Below are 25,308 nucleotides of genomic sequence, written 5' to 3' on the forward strand. Positions count from 1 at the left end.
AAAGGGAATAGCCTGAGGGTTCAGGTCCATCTCTCTCTTCAGGCCTCAGCCACCAGCTAGCACCACCATATGTTGCATCAGATATTGTATAACCTTTCTTCACTTGATTCTTGTACCCATCACTGAACTGCTGCCATCTCGCAACATACACTGAGCTAAGACATGGAAAATTGAGTACACCAGTAAAGCAACTGTGAGAGCCATTTAGAGGCATTGGGAAATATGCAGTACAGGCAGGAGACAGAGGGAAGAAAAGACTTCTGGGGAGCAGTGAAGTTAATGAGCAAAACAGTCAGACACACACTGCTGAATTTTCCTTCAATGTCGGGAGATCTTGTGTGCCTTGATCCCGTGCCACATTAGAAGTACTAGACCCCCAAAACGATTTTTCAGTGATGGGCCAATTAATGGCCAAGGGGTGTGCTGCTTCCCAATTAAGGACAACAGGGCACTTCCAAGGCTGAAGGGCTTATAGTCTTATAGACAGATTTTTAATTAGTAATGGGTTGAAAGGTTATGGGGAGAGGGTGGGAAATTGGAGTTGAGGCCGAAATGAGATCAGTCATGATCGTATTGAATGGCGGGGCAGGCTCGAGGGGCTGAATTGCCTACTCCTGCTCCTAGTTCTTATATTCTTAAAAGGAGGTCCTCCAGCAATGAAACAACCCCAACGCAGCCCCAACGTAGGAGGGGAACATGTAGGAGAAAGAGCGACTCCACCTTAAGACGGTCTCTGAATGCTTTCTAAAAAAAAACAAAAAGTGGCCTGTGGATGCAGCTGTGGTCATTGCAGTATGGGCAGGGAGATGTTTGAAAAGCCCATTGAAGCATTGCCCTCTTCTCTCCGCACCCCCCCCCAACCCCCGGTCTGCTGCCATGTGGTTTCAGCCACTGCAGGGGGCCCACCTGCCAAATAGAAAATTCCAGTTGGTGATGGAGAGGGACCCTATATTGGCTACACGTTGCTTGAGGGTGAGTTCCATGCCTCAATCTGGCCTTTTGGAATATGGGTCAGGGGTGGAACCATGCAGCCAGGAAGTTCCAGGTCTGCCTAACTCTGGTCCTGCCTCCATCAGCCTTCAAGAATTTGGCCCAAAAGAGAAATGAGCAACACCCCCATAGAGAAAGATAGTGCAATACAAGTAGAAAGACAGAGAAAAAGAGTTACTGTAAGAAACTGAACTGGGAGGAAGAGACAAATTGTTCTTTCCTCCAGGGAAAATGACCAATTTAATGCTGATTGTTATTATTGTTTTCTTGCAGAGATACAATGGAAACTGTCACAGAATTATATAACAAAGTGGATGAGGGAATCCATCAGCTGGTTATGTTATCGAATAAATGCATTCAAGAACTAGAGTTTCTGAAGGAGTTCAAAACACATGAAAAAGAGTTTAAGGAGGTAAGAGATTAGCGCAGCAATTGAAAGAATGTGATTCACATGAATTCATGGTCAATTCACAAAGGAGTCTTGATATGTTGAAGTGACCTGGCAAAAGTTTTTGCTATATCAAGACGTTGGTCTAACAGACATTAGGAATAGCAGTGAGCCATTCAGCCCCTTGAGCCTGCTGTACCATTGAACTAGATCATGGTTGATCTGTATCTCAACTCCATCTGCCTGCTTCTGCTGCATATCCCTAACAAAATTCTACCTCCCTTGGCCTTGAAAGCTCCAATTGCACTAGCAATGATAACATTTTAGAAAGAAAGTTCCAGATTTATACACTTTGTCTGGAAAAAGTGCATTCTGATTTTGCTTCTTAATTACCTGACTCTAATTTTAATATCATTTCTCTTTGTTTTTGTTCTATTATGTTCCTGTGAAGCACCTTGGGATGCTTTCTTATGCTATATAAACATCATATGTTGTTGATTTGTTTACCAGAGGAAATAGTTTTTCCAATTTTACTTTAATTCCCTTTTAACATATTAGACACCTCAATCAGTTCTCACCTCCACCTTCTATATTCATTGAAAAACAAGCCAAATTGTTTAACCCTCTAAACCCCAGTATCATTCTAGATAGTCTGCACTGCTTCAAGACCAATATATCCTTCCTGAGGTGCTGTGTGCAAAACTGAACATAATAACCAAGTTGGGGTCTGACCAAAGCTCCATAGAGCTGCAGCGTAACTTCTTCCCGATTGTATTCCACTCCTCTTGAGATAAGGGCCGTGATTCCGTTAGCTTTTCTTTTTGTTTTTGTATCCATTTACTAACTTTGAATGATTTGTGTGCACAGACATCTAAAGCTCTGTTCTCTGTAGTTCCTAGTTTCTCAAATCAGAGCATTTTCTAAATGTATCATTCTTAGTTCCAAAGTGGATAACCTCATGCTTGATCACACTTCATTCCATTTGCCATAGCTTCGCCCACTCACTTAATTCACCTATGTTCCTTTGCAACTTCCTGCCCCCATCTGCGCTACTAAATATTCCTCCTAATTTCTTGTCATCTGTAAATTTAGAAGTACCACTCTATTCCTTCATCCAAGTCCTTAATAAGTGAAAGATTGAGGCCCTGGGAAACTCCACATGTCACATCCTGCCATTAAGTGTATGTCTGCTGAATGGATTTTGTTTAATCAAGTCTTCAGAAAATAGTTGTTGCCTCTATTATCATTCTCCTGCCTCCTTCCAATCCCAATTTCTTCTGCCCCCTATCCATGGAAAAAATTTCTGAGAACTCATTCGCAACCGATCTCATTACAGCCTTTGTCCAGACATGGACAAAAGAACTGAACTCCAGAGGTGAGATGAGAGTGACCGCCCTTGACATCAAGGCAGCATTTGACTGATTGTGGCATCAAGGAGCCCTAGCAAAACTGGAGTCAATGGGAATCAAGGGGAAAACTGTCCACTGAATAGAGTCATACCTAGCACAAAGGAAGATGGTTGTGGTGGTTGGAGGTCAATCATCTCAGTTCCAGGACATTACTGCAGGAGTTCCCCAGGGCAGTGTCCTCGGCCCCAACATCTTCAGCTGCTTCATCAATTACTTTCCTTACATCATAAGGTCAGAAATGTTCAGCACCATTCACAACTCCTCAGATACTGAAGCAGCCAATGTCCAAATGCAGCAAGGCCTGGACAATATCCAGGCTTGGGGTGACAAGTGACAAGTAACATTCGTGCACACAAGTGCCAGACAATGACTATCTCCAACAAGAGAGAATCTAACCATTACTCCTTGACAATCAATGGCATTATCATCGCTGAATTCCCCACTATCAACATCCTGAGGGATTACCATTGACCAGAAACTGAACTGGACTAGCCATATAAATACTGTGGCTGCAAGAGCAGGTCAGAGGCTCGGAATTCTATGGCGAGTAACTCATCTCCTGACTCCCCAAAGCCTGTCTGCCATCCACAAGGCACAAGTCAGGAGTGTGATGGAATACTCCTCACTTGCCTGGATGAGTGCAGCTCCAACAACACTCAAGAAGCTCAACACCACCCAGGACAAAGCAATCCTCTTGATTGGCACCCCTTGCACAAACATTCACTGCCTCTACCACCGACGAAGAGTGGCAGCACTGTATTCTATGTACTAGATGCCTGCAGGAACTCAACAAAGCTGCCTAGACAGCACCTTCCAAAGCCACGACCGTTACCATCTAGAAGGACAAAGGCAGCAGACACATGGGAACACCACCAACTGGAAGTTCCCCTCCAAGCCACTCACCATCCTGACTTGGAACTATATTGCCGTTCCTTCACTGTTGCTAGGTCAAAATCCTGGAACTCCCTCCTTAAATGCGCTATGGGCGTACCTACACCACATGGACTGCAGCGGTTCAAGAAGGCAGCTCACCACCACCTTCTCAAGGGCAATTAGGGAGGGGCAATAAATACTGGCCTAGCCAGCAATGCTCACGTCCTGTAAATAAAGTAAAAAAAAATCTCTCAAGTGCCTAACCTTTGGCTTTCCTTTCACCATAAAACTTCTGCAGCTGTTGATCTGCTTAACCATTCCTCTCCTCCACTTATGGCATCCTTATTCCTAGTAGAACTACTACTCGCTCCCATCTTGCCCAATTCCATGGCATAGGCCAGATACTCGCTTCCTAAAGATAAGGGATGCAGATATAACCTTCATAAAGCTGTCATTAGTATTTATCCCCATATATAGGCAAGCTCTGTTAAATGTGCACATCCCTTTAATTTGAACTTTACACCCAGAATTGCTCCATTCGGTTGGCTTCCTGCATGTCAGCCTGACATTCTAATAAGCTAGAGAGCAAATCAGTGCACTGGTGCAGTTTGCACCAGCAGTAGCAAAAAAAACACAAATTTGCAAGTGAGATATTTGTGTTTTTAAATAATTCACAAGATAACCCATGTATGAAGGACTCCATACAGAAAGACCCAAAAGTTCTTCCATTTCAGTATCCCATTGATTCTTTAAAAAATCCAGGATTTTTGCTTCCACTACTCGGGTCCGTTTCGTGTCTAAGTTACTTCTTGTGTGATAAACAACTCCCTGAACTTCATCCTAAATTTACCTTTTATTATTTTAAATTTGTGTGAGTACTCTGCTTGAAGGGAGGTCTCTGGCTCATTGTCTGCTGATGCTTCATCCTGAGCTGTTTTCCTAAGCAGTTTTTTTCAATGGTGGTTTGCCATTGCCTTTCCACACTTAGGGGCGGGACAAGGAGGCAGGCCCCAAGCACCTCAGCCAGAATGGGAATCGAACCCACTCTGTTGGCATTATTCTGAACCACACGCTAGCCATCTAGCCAACTGAGCCATTTACCCTTCTTGTTTACTACTTTACGTACCCTGTAAGATCACCTCAACAAAAATAAAAATACCTGGAAAAACTCAGCAGGTCTGGCAGCATCTGTGGAGAGGAACACAGTTAACGTTTTGAGTCCATATGACTCTTCAACAGAACTAAGTAAAAATAGAAAAGAGGTGAAATATAAGCTGGTTTAAGGGGGTGGGGGGACAGGTAGGGCTGGATAGAGGGCCAGTGATAGGTGGAGATAGACAAATGGACAAAGAGGTGTTGAAGGTGGTGATATTATCTAAGGAATGTGCTAATTAAAGGTAGAAAGCAGGACAAGCAAGGTACAGATAGCCCTAGTGGGGGTGGGATGGGGGGAAGGGATTGAAATAGGCTAAAAGGTAGAGATAAAACAATGGATGGAAATACATTTAAAAATAATGGAAATAGGTGGGAAAAGAAAAATCTATATAAATTATTGGAAAAGAAAAGGGGGATCAGAAAGGGGGTGGGGATGGAGGAGAGAGTACATGAACTAAAATTGCTGAACTCAATATTCAGTCCGGAAGGCTGTAAAGTGCCTAGTCGGAAGATGAGGTGCTGTTCCTCCAGTTTGCGTTGAGCTTCACTGGAACAATGCAGCAGGCCAAGGACGGACATGTGGGCATGAGAGCAGGGTGGGGTGTTGAAATGGTTGCGGACAGACCGAAGGTGTTCTGCAAAGCGGTCACCCAGTCTGCGTTTGGTGTCTCCAATGTAGAGGAATTGGGAGCAGCGAATGCAGTAGACTAAATTGAGGGAAGTGCAAGTGAAATGCTGTTTCACTTGAAATGAGTGTTTGGGCCCTTGGATGGTGAGGAGAGGGGAAGTAAAGGGGCAGGTGTTGCGCCTTCTGCGGTTGCATGGGAAGGTGCCGTGGGAGGGGTTTGAGGTGTAGGGGGTGATGGAGGAGTGGACCAGAGTGTCCCGGAGGGAACAATCTCTGCGGAATGTCGCTGGGGGGGTGAAGGGAAGATGTGTTTGGTGGTGGCATCATGCTGGAGTTGGCGGAAATGGCGGAGAATGATCCTTTGAATGCGGAGGCTGGTGGGGTAATAAGTGAGGACAAGGGGGACCCTATCATGTTTCTGGGAGGAAGAGGAAAGTGTGAGGGCGGATGCGCGGGAGATGGGCCAGACACGGTTGAGGGCCCTGTCAACCACCATGGGTGGAAAACCTCGGTTAAATAAAAAGGAAGACATGTCAGAGGAACTGTTTTTGAAAGTGGCATCATCAGAACAGATGCGACGGAGGCAAAGGAACTGAGAGAATGGGATGGAGTCCTTACAGGAAGCTGGGTGTGAGGAGCTGTAGTCGAGGTAGCTGTGGGAGTTGGTAGGCTTGTAATGAATATTGGTGGACAGTTATCACCAGAAATTGAGACAGAGAGGCCAAGGAAGGGAAGTGTCAGAGATGGCCCATGTGAAAATGATGGAGGGGTGGAAATTGGAAGCAAAATTAATACATTTTTCCAGGTCCAGACGAGAGCATGAAGCGGCACCGAAGCAATCATCGATGTAGCGGAGAAAGAGTTGTGGGAGGCGGCCAGAGTAGGACTGGAACAAGGAATGTTCCACATACCCCATAAAGAGACAGGCATAGCTGGGGCCCATGCGGATACCCATAGCCACACCTTTTATTTGGAGGAAGTGAGAGGAGTTTAAGGAGAAATTATTCAGTGTGAGAACAAGTTCAGCCAGATGGAGGAGAGTAGTCGTGGATGAGGATTGTTCAGGCCTCTGTTCGAGGAAGAAGCGGAGAGCCATCAGACCATCCTGGTGGGGGATGGAGGTGTAGAGGGATTGGACATCAGTGATGAAGAGGAGGTGGTTGGGGCCAGGGAACTGGAAATTGTTGATATGATGTAGGGTGTCAGAGGAATCACAGATGTAGGTGGGAAGGTACTGGACAAGGGGAGAGAGAATGGAGTCAAGATAGCAAGAAATGAGTTCAGTGGGGCAGGAACAGGCTGACACGATCAGTCTGCCGGGACAGTCCTGTTTGTGGATTTTGGGTAGGAGGTAGAAGCAGGCCGTCCGAGGTTGGGAGACTATGAGATTGGAAGCTGTGGAAGGACCTGGCCCCAACCGCCTCCTCTTCACCATGTACATCCAATCCCTCTACACCTCCATCCCCTTCGGTCTGTCCGCAAGCATGACCCAGACCTCCCTGTTGCTTGCCATTTCAACACTCCACCCTGCTCTCATGCCCACATGTCCGTCCTTGGCCTGCGGCATTGTTCCAGAGAAGCTCACCGCAAACTGGAGGAACAGCACCTCATCTTCCGACTAGGCACTTTACAGCCTTCCGGACTGAATATTGAATTCAACAACTTTAGATCATGAACCCTCTCCTCCGTCCCCACCTCTTTCCGATCCCCTTTTTTTTTTCCAATTTATATAGATTTTTCTTTTCCCATCTATTTCCATTATTTTTAAATGTATTTCCATCCATTGTTTTATCTCTACCTTTTAGCCTATTTTGATCCCTTCCCTTCACCTCACTCCACCCCCACAAGGGCTATCTGTACCTTGCTTGTCCTGCTTTCTACCCTTAATTAGCACATTCCTTGGATAATATCACCAACTTCAACACCTCTTTGTCCTTTTGTCTATGACATCTTTTGGCTATCTCCACCTATCACTGGCCCTCTATCCAGCTCTACCTGTCCCAACCCCCCTTAAACCAGCTTAAATTTCTCTTTTTTTCTATTTTTACTTAGTTCTGTTGAAGAGTCATATGGACTCGAAACATTAACTGTGTTCCTCTCCGCAGATGCTGCCAGACCTGCTGAGTTTTTCCAGGTATTTTTATTTTTGTTTTGGATTTCCAGCATCTGCAGTTTTTTGCTTTTATCTTTCTGTAAGATCACCTGTTGGCATCTACTTTCTAGCTGTAAAGCCCAAGTTATTGGCCTTGAGAGTAACCACCCTCTCCAAATATATAGCATTTTTATTACCTTTTCCTACCCTATATTTAAAAAAAAATCTATCAACACCTAACAGTTTAAAATTAATACTGTATCAGCTGAAAACCTTTTATTTTCAAATGATCATAAAATATAAATATTCCCTGTGATAAATTGGAGTTGTTTTCACCTTGGGTTTTGATCTGCTGAAAAATTGAAGGACTAGATTCCACCACTACATTTTTGGTGCCATAATTTCATATTTACCATACTTATTGAATGTACATGAGTTTGTTTACAAATATAGGTCTGGTTTCTGTATGTCCGGCTTCCTCTGTGATGTTGCATAATATGGTCCTTTTCCAGGTGAGTAGCTGGTTAGAGCAGGTTGGAGAGAAGCAACTGGAGAGGAGAAATGAATTGGAGGATTCACTGGATGCCTTGCAAAGCACACAGGGAGAGTTCCAGAGCTTTTGCAATGTTGCTTATGTACGTATAAATTACTTTGGTTGACTAATTAAGTTAATTGGCAATTGACTTTTATCATATTTGGCTTTAAGTTATGGTGAACATTGAATAAGTTATCAATTTCAACAGTTCAGTGGTGATTAAGATTCCCTTTGGATTTGATAAACTTGTATTTTGGGTGTTAACTTATTGGACAGGTCTTTTGAGTGTTTTGCCTTTGTGGTCAGCATAAGGAGTCACTGGTAGAACAGGAGAGCAGGAATTGAGCCAGTGGAAAAAATTCCAGCCTGATTTATGAACATCAACTGTTTAATGATGTTTTGAGGTTAATTTATTTAGGAGTTTTGAGGAATGGTGGGGGTTCTCTCAGTCAGCTGTTTATGTGCGTAAATAGAGTTTCCACCAATCTTTTGCCAAAGCTACTGCGTCAATCAGAAAAATCCCTGAAAAAATTTCTGGTGTTGATTTTTACTTAATATTAAATTTTTGTGCTTTATCTATAATATATAAACATTCTTAAGTTGGTAATGCACTCATGTCCTGAGTACAATGAAATCACGTGGAAAAGTTGCAACAATTGCACCTATTGCCCTTTGCTCCATACATCAGACTGCAATCTCTCTTCGTTTGTTACAACCAATATAACCACATTTTCTCAAACTAAGCAAAACCTGACAAAGTGTCTCCCACAAGCAGAGTATATGGGTGCTTTTCTGATTTGCTTATTTATACGGCCTTCAAACAGGCAGGTGCTTCTTCAGCCACCCAGGCATAGGCGTCTTCTAAAGTGTCAGCACAGGCATCTCCTAAAGTGTCAGCACTGATGGGGCGGGAAGTCTATCAATCCCATTTTGAGACCATTACTGCACCATTAATACTGTTCTTTGGAAGTTAAAATTAATCCCCTGGTGTTCTGAAGGCCTCATTTAGAATATGGTATCCAATTTTTGTGTCCTGGATGATAAGACCTGAGGAAAATTCAAAGGCCATCTATTAGAAGGATCCAGAATTTCAAATTCCTTAGTTATTGCTGTAGGTTTAGTGAACTAGATCTTTTAACTTTTGAAAAGTTTAGGCTTTGGAGAAAATGATGTAAGGGCAGACTATCTGTGTGGACAGACGTTTTGGTGCAGATAGGGTAGGCAGAACAAAGGGGTCAGATCTATAAGCTGTGCAAGGTGGGGTAATTAGGTGTATAGCACATGCCCAGACTACACAGCCCAAGTTCAGCTGTCAGAGTCACCACTGTGAGCAAAAATATTCAATCCACCTATGGCCTGGATCTTAACTGGCAGTAAGCTTCTGTGCTCTGGTGAGTTATTTCCTGCATATCTGCAGCAGAATGAGGCCGAACCAATTTTAAGGACCCTGCCACCCAGAACTGTCAGCAGGTGGCAGAAACACGTGCCCCAAAGGCCACCTGCTGATACAAGATAGATGGCAGGATCAAGTTCAAGGGTGTGTCATAGCATTTTTGTATTTTGATGGGGATGAGGGGAGCTTAGGGCAGTGGGGCATTAAGCTATCCAATAGTGCATCTCCTGGTTTTTCCTGGGCCTGATCTGCTTCAATTCCAAGTTAGCAAAGCCTGAGTTCAAATTTTGGTCTGGTCCCAATTACGTCTTCGGAATCAGACATGCATATGTAAAGAAGCACCCTGCCAGCTTCAGCAGGTGTCCTTTCCCCCTGCTTGGGAGAACAGGTTAAAATTGAGGTTGGCAAGATCCTGGAGGTTCTAGGGCATTAAGTAAGTTGGGTGATTTTCACTGCTGCCACCTCCAGCCACTCCTCCCTCTCAGTTTCAATCAGATGGATAAAGCCTTATATATCCATTGAATTAATAGTGGAATGGCTGTTTAGATGTCAGCGCTATTGTTTCTGGAAGGTGGGTTCAGATTTACCTTTGTCATAGTTAGTTTTACTTAACCGTTAGTATGAATTCTAATGTCATATTACCAGTGAATGTGAATCCTGCACATTGTGAAAATTTGAAATATTTTGTTGGTACAGTGAGGGCTTCTTTGTTGAGATTGTCAAAAAATGTAGGCAGTGCTCTGCTTCGTGTCTAGCACATGTCCATAGGCCAGATATTCAATCTGCTGGTCATGTACACAATTCATCTCTATATTTAGGTTTATTTGTTAAACATACGCACTGATGAATATTTTGCTATGTTCTAGCCAACAGATTTAGCCTGATTCCTTTCACATGCTGATGTTTTAAAGTGATCATGTTGATATCTTAGTTCCCTATACCAAGTTCTTGATCTTACTTTCCGGGAATAAATGGAAAGTGAAAGTTGGCAGGAAAGTCATCTTGGGCTGCCACCTTTGAACTGAGCAGTCAGCTCAAGAAAAGTGACATTTGCAGGGACTAGATAGTGGATCACTTGGCTATGCTTTAGCTGAAGAATAGCACTTAGCATGAGATCTAAAAGGAATGAAAAAATAATTGAAAATGGAGTTTTTAAATATATATAAGTTGTGAAAAACATGAATCTTATACAAGTTAAAATATAAAATAACTGCAGGGCAAATGACAGCATAGTAGGTGCTGCACTGAGGAGATGTTTAAAAAATATAGTATTGAACTTGATCGATACATTAATTGAGAAAGTGTTTATTTCCTTTTGCTGTCCTCACGGGTTTGTTGAGGATTGAGGATGATGTCCCAATTTAGAACTGATCCTACGATGATATGTTATTTGTTTCGTCTAATTGTCTATTTCCCTTCTATTCCTTCACCCTCCCCCAAATTTTGAGGATGCAACTTGCCTAATTTGTGAATGTCTCTTAATTGGTATTGCTGTCCCTCCTTGTTTGGTGCTTTAGAGTATTGCTGTTAATCATCTTTACGCAGCTTGAGCAGTGATTTGCACTTAAGTTTCTTGGCAAGACAGTGTAAATGACAAATTTCTCTGATAATTCACACTTCTGACAATTATAATTGCTGCTAATATATTCAGCATGCTTTTCAAAAGAACTGCCTGATCAAATTTTTGAAGCACACATGATTTAGAGGTTGCTAAGAAATCTGTTGGCATTGAGAGTAAAACCATGCTTTAACCCAAGAGATTGAATCAGATTCATCTCCAGGAGTCAGACATTGCAACATAATTGGAAAGTTGGGAGGCGTGACATGTTTGGATTGAATTCATCAAAAATCACTCAGCTGACCAGCTATATTGAATAAATGGGGGCCAGCATCCTTTCTATTCCTGAGCTTTGATTTAAAAGCATCAGTCATTTTGTATTTCAGAACTACGCACAGTTATTGTCTACTGCCGTGACTTTCTGACCCTAAATGTCAGGATTTCACAAGAACATGGAAAGTAATTTCAAATGTAGATTTTGCCCACCAGGTTTCACCCAAATCAGGTTTTGTGATGGACGCCTGAAAATGGGTATGTTTGTATTGAAAGTATTCCCTCTAGACTATTTTTTCTTTATTTTTGCTTTCAAGTTTTGAATCAATGGAATAATGATGACCAATTAGTATTAAATAAAAGTACTAATTAACCAAGGCTATTCTACAATTTCCTAATTTTAAAATTTATGGCTTAACTCCAGTAGTTAAAACTTTAATTTGTTGACGTTTATACCATAACTCAATTCTTTAAAAATCTACTTGATTTTTTTTTATCCCTTTCACTGTTGTCTAACTTAGCCTGGAGCATCATTTTGGAATTGGATCTCCAAACAGCGAGGCAGTCTTTAGGGAGTGCCATAGTAACCTATTTTCTTTTAAATCATACAATTTCTGAGAAATAATGCATCCTATGTTGAAAATCCTTAAAATATGCATTCTAGTAAAATATTTAGTTCTTTTTCAAAATTGACATATTCAGCGCTTATGAATTTATTTTTTCCAATTATATTCCTCACTTGTGCCTTAGTGGCATTTTGCACAGAGCTACAATTACATTGCCATGAAGTTATGGTTAAAATGTATAATAAAGTAAAATACATCTCTCATCAATATTTTAACACCTCATTTAACATTGACCTTTACCCAGAAAACTGTTTAGCTGGTGTAAAAAATGTTGTTATAATGTTCATGTAGTGTATTGACTGTAAGCTAAGATACCCAGAAATGGCATCTACTTGGTAGTTAAATGAGCTGTTTTACTTTTTCAAAGATAAGGTTTATGTTTCTCAAGAATAATACATTTTTTTGATTACACAATTGTTTTTCACTTTTGATAAGGTATCCTCTTTCGTTGTAGGAGTATTGCAGGAAAGGCAGGGAGCTTTTGAAGAAACTGGAAAAGTGTCATGACTTCAAGTCACCAGCATTGCATGTTTTTGAAGGAAAGCTACAGGCATACAAAAAACAGTTTGATGAATTTGTAAGGAACCTGGATGAATGCAGACTGAAGATTGACAAGACTTTAAAGTTGTATGAATTCTTTGACAGGGTGAGTGAAAGGACACCAAAAAAAATATTTCTTTTAAAGTCATTACAGAGAGAGATAGGTTAAGAGATGAACCGAGCTGATCATTGCTTACTGTGGCATAAGCAAATTATTTATAAACTTTTAAAATAGAGCACATATTTATACTGTTATATCTCCCACTACAAGCACTAAATTATTGGCATTTGTCTGGCTCTGGAGATGATGGAGTGCACCCAGAGTATATGTCACTTCTGTGTTAAACATTGTTTGTTGTGGCTGTAGAGGCTAATTCCTGAGTGTAAGTCCCTTTTGCAGCTGGCACAAATGAATAGCGTTGGCCTGACGTCAGCTGTTGTTTTTTCCTTGCGGTGGGCTCTCTCTTCCGACATCTCCTCTTTTCATTTGTCCACTGCTTTTTCCGTGCTCTTCCTGACTACTTGCCTCCAGGCACTTGGGACTAGGACTTCCCATGCATTGACTCCGAATCCCGGTCACCTTGAAAACATCAATGTATCACATACATGAGCGACTTGTTGCTCTCATGCAGATAGCAAGCTCGCTGTAGAGCATGTATTTGGGGATGCAGCCATCATCCATTTGGCTCACGTGACCCAGTCAACAGAGTCGCTGCTGACTCAAGAGGTTAAACATGCTGGGGATCCCTGAACGCTGGTGTACCTCCATATTCAGCACTCTGTCTTGTCAGGAGATGCCTAAGATTCATCTGAGGTAGCGGAGGTGGAAGCTGGTCAGCCGCTTTCCTTGGTTTGCTTAAGTTGTCAATGCTTCAATACTGTAAAAGAGAGTGCTGAGAACATAAGCCTGGTACACAGGGAGCTTTGTATTTTTGGTTAGTTTGCTGTTGGTCCACACTCAACCTCAACTTTGACATGACAGCTGTGGCTTTGGCAATCCTGGTGCTGATTTCTGCATCAAGAGGCAGGTTGCTGGTGATTGTAGAGCCAAGGTATGTGAAGCTGGTGATGACCTCCAGAATGAAGTTGTCAATGTTGATGGAAGGTGGCGTCTTCACATCCTGTGCCCTGCAAATACTAAATTAGAGCATAAGAAATAGGGGTAGGAGTAGGCCATGCAACCCTTTGAGCCAGCTTTGCTATTCACTTAACTCACGGCTGAATTTCTACCTTAACCCCACCTTCCTGCTCTATCCAGGTATTCTTTGACTCCGAGTGTCAAAAAATCTATCGATTTCTTTAGTGAATGTACTCAACGCATGAGTATCCACATCTCTTTGGAGTAGAGCTCCCAAGATTTTCAGCTCTTCGAGTGAGGAAATCTTTCCTTGTCTCAATCTGTAAGGGTTCCCCTTTTCCCTCAGAGACCCTCCCACACTCAAGTTCGTGACACCAGATTCACAAGTGTATGGCTTGAACAGAATGACCAGCAAGACAAGTTTCTTCTGATAATTCACAATTGCTTTATTGAATCACCCATAACCCCACAAAATTTAAAACAACCTATTCCCAGGACCCGACACAAAGTCACTACGGCTCGGTTAAAACTTGCAAAAACATGGGCAAAACATTACATCCTGTCCTGAAACATTAAGAGAAAAAACCCTCAGACCAATATCACCAAGATGTGGCTGAAACAAGTTACAAAGTACCGGCAAAAACCACCAAGTTTACACCCCAAACCTTCACAAAACCCTCAGACCAATATCACTACAATTTGGGTGAAACTTACAATCCCTAACACAGCTGGTCTGTCCGGTGTTGACTGTAGGCCTGAGACAGGGTGACCAAACTTGACCCTTCTTCCGACTGCAGCCCAAAACCTTCAGGCCAGCATCACCACGATATGGCTGAAAACACTTGCAATCCCCAACACGGCTATCCTTTCTGGTGAGAACTGTAGGTTTGTGAGCCAGGTTGACCCTTCCTGACCCCCCTCCTTGACTGAAGCCCAGATGATCAGGTCTGCAAAACAAAAACAGAATTACCTGGAAAAACTCAGCAGGTCTGGCAGCATCGGTGGAGAAGAAATCAGTTGACGTTTCAAGTCCTCACGACCCTTCGGCAGAACTGAAGTATAGTTAGGAGAGAGGTGAAATATAAGCTGGTCTAAGGTGGGGGGCGGGGGGAGAGAGAAGTTGAGGGTGGGGTGGTTGTGGGGATAAGCAAGCAGTGATAGGAGAAGATAATCAAAAGATGTCACAGACAAAAGGATCAAAGAGGTGTTGAAGGTGGTGATATTATCTAAGAAAAGTGCTAATTAAGAATGGAAGGCAGGATACTCAAGGTACAGCTCTGGTGGGGTGGAAAGACTAACAAAGTTTTAGCTTTAGATTTAAAAATAATGGAAATAGGTGGGAAAAGAAGAATCTATATAAATTATTGAAAAAAAAGGGGGAGGGGGAAGAAACGGGGTGGGCTGGGGGGAGGGGGAGTTTAAGATCTAAAGTTGTTGAATTCAATATTCAGCCCGGAAGGCTGTAAAGTGCCTAGTCGGCACTTCAGTTATACTTCAGTTCTGCCGAAGGGTCGTGAGGACTCGAAACGTCAACTGATTTCTTCTCCACCGATGCTGCCAGACCTGCTGAGTTTTTCCAGGTAATTCTGTTTTTGTTTTGGATTTCCAGCATCCGCAGTAGCTTTTAGCTTTTTGTTTTGATCAGGTCTGCTCTGCTTTTGTAATAATTTAACTCAGACATGTTAAAACATCCTACCTGTTGTTCCAATGTCCCTTTAGTTGATTCCATGCAAAGTCCAGGCAAATGTCATCAGCTCCTGCTCGTTGAAACAATACAGGGTTTTCTATGGAAGATGTATCCAGATGAATATTATCGGTTCACATTGTATAAGCAATTCTCCTGCTGTTTGAGGTGGCACAGTAACAGCACTCCAAAGTTAATGAGGATTTGAATGACCTCCTTCCAGGACTATTGTCCGTGGTGGTTAAATAATTCCTTGAGTGTATTGTATTGATATGTCCTTTGTGTCATTGTATTGGGTAATAAGGCTTCTTGATTGCATTAGTTGATGGCAGATAATGGCATTTACTTGGTACCGTTGTTTTCTGAAAGCAGTCAGTCAATGTCCAAACCCTTTTGAGCCACTGTGTTTTCACTAAATATCTGAATTAACCCCTCGCTGCCCAGCCCTGTACTGCTGACAGCAGCTTACCTTTTTAAAATTTATAGTTCCATAAATTTCCCAGTTGGAGGGGATTTTGAGCCTACAATCCTAAATGGCTGACACCTTATTCTGAGACCGTGACCACCTAGTTGTAAACTCCCAAGCCAGGGACAATATCCTCCCAGCATCTACCTTAAGAATTTTGTGTGCAATAAGGTCGCCTCTCAATCTTCTAAACTCTTGGGAATATAGGCCTAGTCTTCTCAGTCTATCCTCTTAGGAAACCTCCTCATCCTGGGTATCCATCTAATAATCTTGCTCTAAGGCAAGAAAACCCTTTCTAAGGTAAGGAGATCAAGCCTGTACATAGTACTCCAGGTGTAATCTCACGGAAGCCCCACATAAGTACAGTAAGATTCCTTTACTCTTATACTTAAATCCTTTTGCAACACCTCCAGAGATGCAGAACTCCTTCAATAGTGCATTGAAGTGTCAGCCTAGATTACTACTGAAGTCCAGAATATGGGTTGATCCATGACCTTCTGATTCGCAGGTGAGAACCCCACACTGAGCTAAGCCGACACTTATGAAGGGGCATTTTCTTTAGTTTGCCAATCTGCATTATTATTTAATTCTGATCATTTACCATCCCAGAATTATTTAAATTTTATTGCAGTAACCATGGGTGGAATTTCAAATTGCCACCCTGACATAAAACTGCCATTGGAGATCAGATGCTCATTGTAGAAATCGCCTAATTTTCAATTCCATTGAAATAAGGTCATTTTTAAATTGGAGAATGTAGCACCTTGGTTTGTTTACATTTGTTTTCAGCATTAAACTTGCCAACATGCATCCATGTACAATCCACCTTCAGTTGTATTTTTGTTCAGACATTTCTGCCTTATATACAAGTCTAATTGAAATTAATCCAGGATTTAGGTAAAGTTTTTATTCAACAATTGGATTTACCTTATTTCAGCCACACTGACTTTTTGGACTAATTCTATTCATTGGGTCTTTGGTGAATGTCTTCTGTTTTAATTCTTACCTCATAAATGCACATAACAGGCAACAAAATAAAACCTTATTATTTTATGATTTTGCAAAGTTATGTTTTCGCTCAACCAAAGTAAGTAGGTGAAACTCTTCTATAATTTTAAAAAATGATTTAAATTTTTAACATTAGAATGAAAGAAATATGTTATTGTCTATGGATTTTGAGTCATAGTTAGTAATAACACATTCTGTAGAAGTCAACTTGAGTGTATATAATAATGACCAAAGACTTGAACCTTAGCATTCTAGCACACTATTAATCATTTATGCAACTTGAGCCAATACTTTAACACTAAAGTACTCAATTTCATTCAGTATGTTTATTGCATATTAAATTATTCCCCTGTATGTATGGTATAAAGCCTTATTTTTTTAAATGTGCTGCATTTATCTTTAATTTTATTTTAAATGAGGCCTGCATCAAAATGCTTGATTGACAGGATATAATTTTGGAAAGCACCTTGAGTTGAATAATAAAATGCAAGCTGTCCTGTTTTATTCCTGCATATAGAGATGCTAGACAGAGCTTTGCTGTTTGTGTGGGTTGGTGGGGGGAGATTTTGGAGCAAGGAGAAGTGGGTTCACACTATGGCTTTCCTCATTGTGGGCAATCATTTTTTGTGAACTTATTTTTTACTCTGCCATGTTTAACAAACTGATTTGTAAACATCAATGCAGCCTAAGAAAGAAAAGCTGCTTCTTGTTCAAATATTTTGAACACGCTGCAAAATTGCAAACCAAAGCATTTATGTTAATATATATTTCAACAGGAAGTTTTTCATGTGCTACAATTACAATGTAGTTTAGACAATTATTTAACATTTTTGTATATTTGAGGACATATATTGTACCTAGGAAAAGGAAAACCTGTTGCTAAATTCTCAGTAAAGTGGCACAGAATAATTCAATTGGGCATGTGACCTGTTGCTAAGATTTCTTAAAATGTGCCTAGCAACCAATTTGAGTAACATAATGGTAAATTACTTCTATGTTTTTTGCCTTTATGTAACTCTGTTTCAAACAGGAATGTTAGGTTCAATATTTTTGACCTATTATGAGAGCTTAAATTATTTGTTGTCAAGTTATTATCAAAATAATTCAGAGTGACTTGGCTTTAGTTTAAAGGGAAAAAAAAATGCCAGTTGTGAACCAGTGTTGTAACAGTTACACGTGTCTGTGTCCGTTAGTCTAGCAATAGAGTGAAGTTTCCTGAGTGCTTTGCCCTGTGTGATAAATATTAAATTATATTGATCTTAAATGTGATTGAATCAGAGATGTTGGAATAGATACTGTTTTTCCCAGTCTGTGCATAAGTGTGGCCAACTCTTCACAGTGGTCTAAAATTGAGTTAACCATATTTTTTAAATCATTGGCGAGCAGAGTATTATGATGCTTTAGAAGTTGGTTCTTTTCCAGAGACTTGATATTGAATGCAGCTGAAGCATTCAGGGAAATAGTTCTTTGTTGGCTGTAACATTTCTATGTAGAATGAATTTGGCCAGACTCGAACCAGTTCCTAGTGGGTATGGACTCAAAATAAAACTGCTCACATTTCAGCACTAAATTGCCAATGTTGCTCAGAGAGCTTACAAAGATGGCTGGAGTGAGCAATAGGAAAACTAATGCTCTTGTGAGGATAAGATAAAGGCACACTGTTGGAGAGTAAACTGAGCTTTGTTCTTCAAGTGGCTGTGTTAAAGCTGAGTTGGCAGACCAGATGCTTCTACTAGGTGCCTAGAGTGGAAAATTGTGTCAATTACTGCCAGTGTTCCTCAATGAGCAGAAAACAACCCACTTTACATTTAATGTAGCACATCATTATGATTGCAGCATGTGCACCAACTTTAACTCAAAGGAATTACTTAGATAATAAATTATTTTTTCTACCCATCCCTTTGCAGTGTATACCAAAAGAAATGAATATTGTTTTAACTATCCATTCTAATACCCTATTTGTCTGAGCTACAAACCCTGATAGTCAAATTGTATTTTAGATAGCCTCTCGCTGCTGACCAAAGTTCAAGAGTTTCCAAAGGTCTATGACACTGTTGATTTCTTTCCCTCTCAACAAGCTTTAGTTCAGAGCTAGCATGATATGCTTGCTTGACATTAGCCCTACTCACATGCATTACGCTGCATTTATCTACATTTAAAAACCTGATGTGGGTGCATTCCCTATTGCATCTAGATCACATTGTATTTTTTTCCACAAGATCTCTGGTACCAGCACAGACCTTCATGCCACCCACAAGCATGCATCCAATATCCCCAATATTTTCACCGAAATTATTGATACAGATTGTGAAGAGTAATGACCTAAACACTGATCCCTGCAGGAGAAATGGGCACATAATGCCTGGGAGAGGTCCCAGGCTAATGGATGAGTTCCCTATCTTTGCTTGATCATAGACTTGGAGGAGGGAACCATGAACATGGCCAAAGTCACCGACCATGAGGAAGTTAGGAAAGGTGAAATGGGCATCTGTGGTGTAGATCGTGATTCAAGAGCGCAATATGTTCACTAAGAGAATGCTTTGCACTCAATCCAGTCCTACAGCATACCCAACATTGAGTTGCATTGGGAAGCCTTAGCACATGCATAGGCTTCTGCTCTCCAAGGCTAATCCAAGGCTAGACTTCTTCTTGTATCTCTCACAGAGGCACATATTAAACCAAGGAGGCCAACTCCCTCTCAATTACTGGGCCAAGAGCAGCAGCAGCAATGCTCTGGAGAAGCACCATTATACCTTACAAGCGCACTCTCTACCAGCGCAGATACAGTCACCTCGGGGGGCCCTCACATGGTTGGATGGGGTGATAAGCATTAGTGTGCAGTAGAAGGTGCCAGAGACAGAAGCATCTGTGGGCAGTCTACCTCTGAGGAGGGAGGACAGACACAGCTCTGCTGGGTACAGATGCAGGGTCTCAGGAGTTACTGGAAAGAAAGCTTTGTCTAGCCCAGCATCAGATGTGCTTCGACATGTTAGGATTCACCTTGCAGTCATGGACTAAAAATGGAGGTGTCCATCCAACTCATGCGTACCACCGTGACTCAGGGCTTTGAGCACCTGTGTCACCTCTTGACGGGGGGAATCAGCATCTTTGGCCTCCCAGGCCCTTCTGACAGAGAGAGCATTTGTGAAGCAGAACCTAGTGATGGAAGCTGCCCCCACAATGATTCAGGTGCAGCAGCCTAGCGCCAGGCCCGGACACCTCCCTGAGCAGCTGGGATACCTTGGTGCTCCCATCTTCCCCCACTGCCTCCCCTTTCTCTTCATCTTCCTCTAATGAGTTGTGTCCTTCCAGGGTCTCACCTTCTTCAAAGTCCACTCTCAGGAGGGCCATGTTATGGAGTGTGCAGCAGACCATCACGAGAAGCGGGACACTGGGAGGTGTGTATTGCAGGGCACCACAAGACCGGTCCAGGCACCAGAATTGTACCTACAAAAGTCTAATGGCCTGCTCGATGGTTGTCCTTGTGGGCAGATGGCTGTGTTTGTAGCACTTCTGTGCCTCTCTCTTTTTGTAAAGGGCTGAGTAGCCATCTCTTTAAAGGATAACACTTGTGCCCTAGAATCCATCCATGTAGTGTTAGAAATCCATATCTTGAAGAACTATATGCTGTTTTAAAAAATTGGAAGGACATTGAATTATTTGGACACCCTCCTGAGTTTTTAAAAGATTGCAAGTTCACTTTGGCCTGTGAGCAAGCTACTTTTTCCAAGAAATCACATGACTTCAGCTAAATGACCAACAAGACACCTGAGGAGAGGAGAGTTATTTTGTGTACTTGAATTAAAATATAATAACTGCTGTGGCGAGGCTGTGGGCTCCTGCTGATTGGTTGAAAAACACTTAACCTGTGAGAAGTTCTATCTGAACATGTTTTTGAATGCATTGTGTGTCTTGGGAGCAATCTCTCTCTCTTTCTCTCTTCTCTCTCTGTCTCTCACAACCAGAAAATCCTCATCTCAGTATAGCTTGTCTGTACTCGAAAGGCTGCGACAAGCGAAAGTTAACAAAGTGTTTTGTCAAAGATCCTTTGGAAAGGACTTCCAGACAACTACTGTGACAGCACTCCCTCTTCGCATCCAAGAACACCAAATCAACAGCACCAAGACCTTTTGCAAACTTTATCGTTTTTCATAAAGTGTTTCCTTATGCCAAACTCTGCAGAGACTTTATTTGTCGTGTCCTTTGTTTTGTGCTGGGATTTTAAAAGGGATAAATTGTTACACTTAACCAGTTTTGCAACTTGTTTTTGAAAAAAATAAGTTTTGTTTCGTAATACATCAATTATTCTGAGTTTATTGAAAGTAGCCTAGTTAAAGGCTCTTTTATTCTGGGTCTAGCAGAAGTGAAGGTAAGCAATTGGCCATTTAGGTGAGTGAATTAAACATTTACACTTATGGTGTGACCTGTGGAGCAGTGGGGCTTGAGAAACTGTGCACTCCTCCCGTCTTGGTCGTAACATAGATTGGGGGCTCTTACGGGATTTTGAAATGTGGACAATGGGTGATTGGATGTGGATTAATACTTTCTTGGTAAAGGATAAAAGGACCAGGTTTCTTATATATTAGTAAACCAAAATGGCTTTGTAAGTCGCTAAGATTTTTCTGGGAGTAGAAGATGTAACAGTAGGTAATTTGAAACCCTTGACTAAGTTAAACAGAGAGATTTAGCAGATAAAGTGAAGGTAGAAATAAAAGCAGGATTTCATAAGGATGATATGATTAAAGTGATTATCCAGTCTTTAGAATTAAAAGAGGAGACACCTGAAATTGGTGTATCACAGCTAGAGTTAGCTAGGATTCAGTTGCAAATGAAGCAGCTTGAGATAGAAAGAGATAGAGAATTGCAGAAGCATGAACTTGAAAAAGAAAAGGAACTGAAAACACTTGAATTGGAGGAAAAAGAGAGAGATGAGAAAACTTGAAAGAGAAATGGAAATGTGAAAACTTGACCTCTTAGCAAGGGAGGATAGGGAGAAAGATAAAAAAAGATAGCCAAGTGAGAGAGAGAAGGAACGAAAAAGGGAATACCAGCTTAAAAGACTGGAATTTAAAGCAAGAGGCTTCAGATGCTGAGGTAAGTTCTGATGACGAAAAAGTACCCCCCAACCCAAAGCCCAGTCAGGAAATGTTTTAAGTTTGTACAAGCCCTTCCAAAGTTTGATGAAAGGGATGTTGAGGCATTCTTTATTTTGTTTGAGAAAGTAGCTAGACAAATGAAGTGGCCAAAAGAAACCTGGACACTGCTTCTACAAAGTAGATTGGTGGGCAGAGCCTGTAGGTTTGTGCATCACTTTCGGAAGAGGTTTCTATGGATTATGATGCAATAAAAAAGGTTATTCTTAGTGCGTATGAGTTGGTCCCTGAGACTTGCAGGCAGAAGTTGCGAAACATAAGGAAGCAGCCTGGGTAAACCTAAATTGAATTTGAGAGGCTAAAGCAAAATCATTTTGCTTGTTGGATATGGGCATTAAATGCCACGTATGAAGCTTTTGGGGAAATAATTCTCCTGCAAGAGTTTAAAAATTCACTTCCTCCAGTCATTACAACCCATGTTGAAGACCAAAGGGCTACAACAGCTAGACAGGGAGCGGAGATGGTTGACTATTATGAGCTGGTCCATAAATCCAAACCCTTTTTCTATCAGCCCAAAAACCCCAGAAGGATAGAAAGTGGGAGGGTGAAAGAAAGGCAAGTAACCAAGGAAGAGAAGAGACAGCTGGGAATGCCCCAGGGAAAACGACTCAGATCAGAAAGGAAGGTGCTGAGGGTGGAGATGATATTTGATGGCCTAAGTGTTTCCATTGTAACAAGGTGGGACACCTTCATGCAGACTGCTGGAGGTTGTGCAGGGTATGTAAGAGCGATTCAGGAAAAAATAACCCTGACTGAAAATATAACAGATCAAATTGTACCGTTAACTACAGCTGTGAGTCCGAATGTGAACACTTCTGTGAGTTCAGGGGAGGTAACTAAGGTACATGAGGGTTATGAAGAATTTTTGTTGAGAGGAAAATTAATCCTTTATCCCTCAAATGAGACAGCTAAACCTATAATTATATTAAGGAGCCACTCAAACACTTTTACTGCGGAAAGGCATAACTTCTCCACCAGAGAGCGTATTAAAAGCCAAAGTTTTAATAAATGGCATTGGCAGGGAGTATATACCTGTACCTTTGTACCGGGTACACTTGGAGTGTGATCTAATGCCTGGGACAGTGATGGTAGAGGTTGTCCAGAAGTTACTCGTAGATGGAGTTGACTTACTCCTGGGAAATGATTTAGCCGGAGCAAAGGTGGCAGCCTCTTCCATAATTGTGGAAAGCCTAAGTGAGGTTAAAAAGACAGAGCAGTTACAGGAAAAGGGTTCCAGGAATTTTTCCTTTGTGTATGATGACCCAAGTAATGGCTAAGCAAAGTCCATCAATGGAAGTCAAAGTAATACTGCAAACAGATGTTTGGTTAGCTGAAACTTTCTATTAAAAACTTGGATAATCTGTAGGAGACATTTATTAAATTTTTAATTGAGGCTCAACAAGCTGGTTCAGAGTTAAGTAAGATAGCACAATCAGCCCACACTGAAGCTGAGGGAGTTTCAACATGTTATTATGTTAAAAAGGGAATTCTAATGAGAAAGTGGAGACCTCGTCACAGGGCTGCAGATGAAGAGTGGACAGTTGTTCATCAGATAGTTGTACAGCCCAAATATCGTAAAGAGATATTACAATAGCTCATGAAATGCCAATGGAAGGACATGTAGGGATATGGAAAACTCAGGCATGGATAAACCAACAGTTTTAATGTCGAAGTCTTCACAAGGATGTGGTGCAATTTTGTAAAATGTGCCTTATGTGCCACATTGTAGGGAAACCGCAACCTACAATCAAACCAGCACCCTTAATTCCCATATCAGTTTTTAGGGAACCATTTAATAGGGTGTTAGTATACTGTATGGGACCATTAGCAAAAATGAAAGTGGGACACCAGTATATCCTTACTATTATGGATATGACAATTCGATTTCCAGAGGCCAAACCTTTGAGAACAATTACAGCTAAGGTCATGGCAGAGAAATTAACTCAATTTTTTGCTCAATATGGATTACCAGTGGAGATGCAGTCGGACCATGGTTCCAATTTTATGTCTAAAATTTTTCAAAACATATTAAGTAGTTTGGGTGTAAAACAGTAAAGTCCAAGACATATCATCCACAGACACCGGGAGCTTTAGAGAGATACCATCAAACTCAAAATAAGGATTAAAGCATATGTCATGAATATCCCCATGATTGGCACAAAGGACTGGACTTTCTTTTATTTGATACCCAAGATTCACCAAATGAATTTACCAGTTTTAATCCTTTTGAATTAATTTATGGACATGAGATAAGAGGTCCTCTGAAATTAATCAAAGAAAAGTTTTTGGGACAGAGAGATGAATTCTGTATTCTAGATTATGTATCCATGTTCCAGAAACAGCTCATGGAAGCCTGCAAAGTGGCTCAAGAATGTCTTAAAATTTCACAAACAAAGGTGAAGGAATGGGTAGATAAGTAAGCTGAGACCCTAACATTTCAAGCAGGGGATCAAGTGTTAGTGTTATTGCCTTTACAGGGGGAACCTCTGAAAGCATGGTTCAATGGTTCATACAAGGTCATTAAGAAGGTTGGTAAAGTAAATTATTTGATAGATACCCCAGATCGTAGGAAAAAGAATCGACTGTATCATATCAATATGTTAAAACAATACCATTGCAGGGAGATGGATGAGAAGGAGCAGATACGTCAAGTAGTAGGGACAGTGGAGCACGAAAGGGACAGTGAGAGGCAGAAGGAGACTTAGACAGTTCACCAATTGAACCTCCTACTATCCGGTTACCTAACACTGAAATGTTAGACACCATGTTCTCATACTTAGGACAACAAGATCATCTAGTGAGGTCACTTATTTAAAGGAGAATTTAAAGGAATCTGTGGGGATAAAACAGGGTGTACAGCTTTAACCATGCATGATGTGGATGTAGGGAAATTTTCTCCTATAAAACAACACCCTTATCATTTAAGCCCGAAGAAACAGACTCTGGTGAAAGCAGAAATTCAACATATGTTGGAAAATCATCTAATTGAACCTAGTCAAAGCAGTTGGAGTTCTCCCATAGTGTTAGTGTCTAAACCTGATGGGTCAACTAGATTTTGTATAGAATACAGAAAGGTTAATGCAGTAACAAAAACAGACTCCTACCCACTTGGGGATGAGTGTGGTCTTGTTGTAATAAGATAAATCAAGCATAAAGAAGCCTGTGGGTACTTCCAAAGAAATTAAATTGGCACCAAAAGAGAGACTATGGTAGAAAAGGAAACCTTGGGATTATGACTGGCTCTTAAACATTTTGAGGTATGTGTCCATCATGGCTGTAAAGAAACACTAATATATACTGACCATAATCCCTTGGCCTTTGTGGAAAAATTTAAGACACAGAATGCCAGACTGTTCTGATGGAGCTTGCTAATACAGCCTTATTACTCAAAGGTTGTCCATATTGCTGGGAAGGATAATATAATTGCTGATGCGTTATCAAGAATGTAATTTTGTTTGA

The 25,308-nt window shown here is 41.3% G+C and overlaps 1 protein-coding gene across 3 annotated transcripts in view; it reads left to right on the plus strand.

Moving 5' to 3' along the window:
* The window catches only part of LOC144681968 (pleckstrin homology domain-containing family G member 4B-like), a 338,637-nt gene that overhangs the window by 231,297 nt on the left and 82,032 nt on the right, over positions 1-25,308 (plus strand). For all 3 annotated transcript variants that reach the window (XM_078544151.1, XM_078544149.1, XM_078544150.1), the window contains exons 11-13: positions 1,264-1,402; positions 8,048-8,170; positions 12,375-12,566. In XM_078544151.1, the coding sequence (XP_078400277.1) occupies positions 1,264-1,402; positions 8,048-8,170; positions 12,375-12,566 (454 nt within the window). The remainder of the gene's footprint in view (positions 1-1,263; positions 1,403-8,047; positions 8,171-12,374; positions 12,567-25,308) is intronic.

Source organism: Cetorhinus maximus, chromosome 6 (assembly GCF_964194155.1).
Source record: "Cetorhinus maximus chromosome 6, sCetMax3.hap1.1, whole genome shotgun sequence".
NCBI classification, from domain to species: domain Eukaryota; kingdom Metazoa; phylum Chordata; class Chondrichthyes; order Lamniformes; family Cetorhinidae; genus Cetorhinus; species Cetorhinus maximus.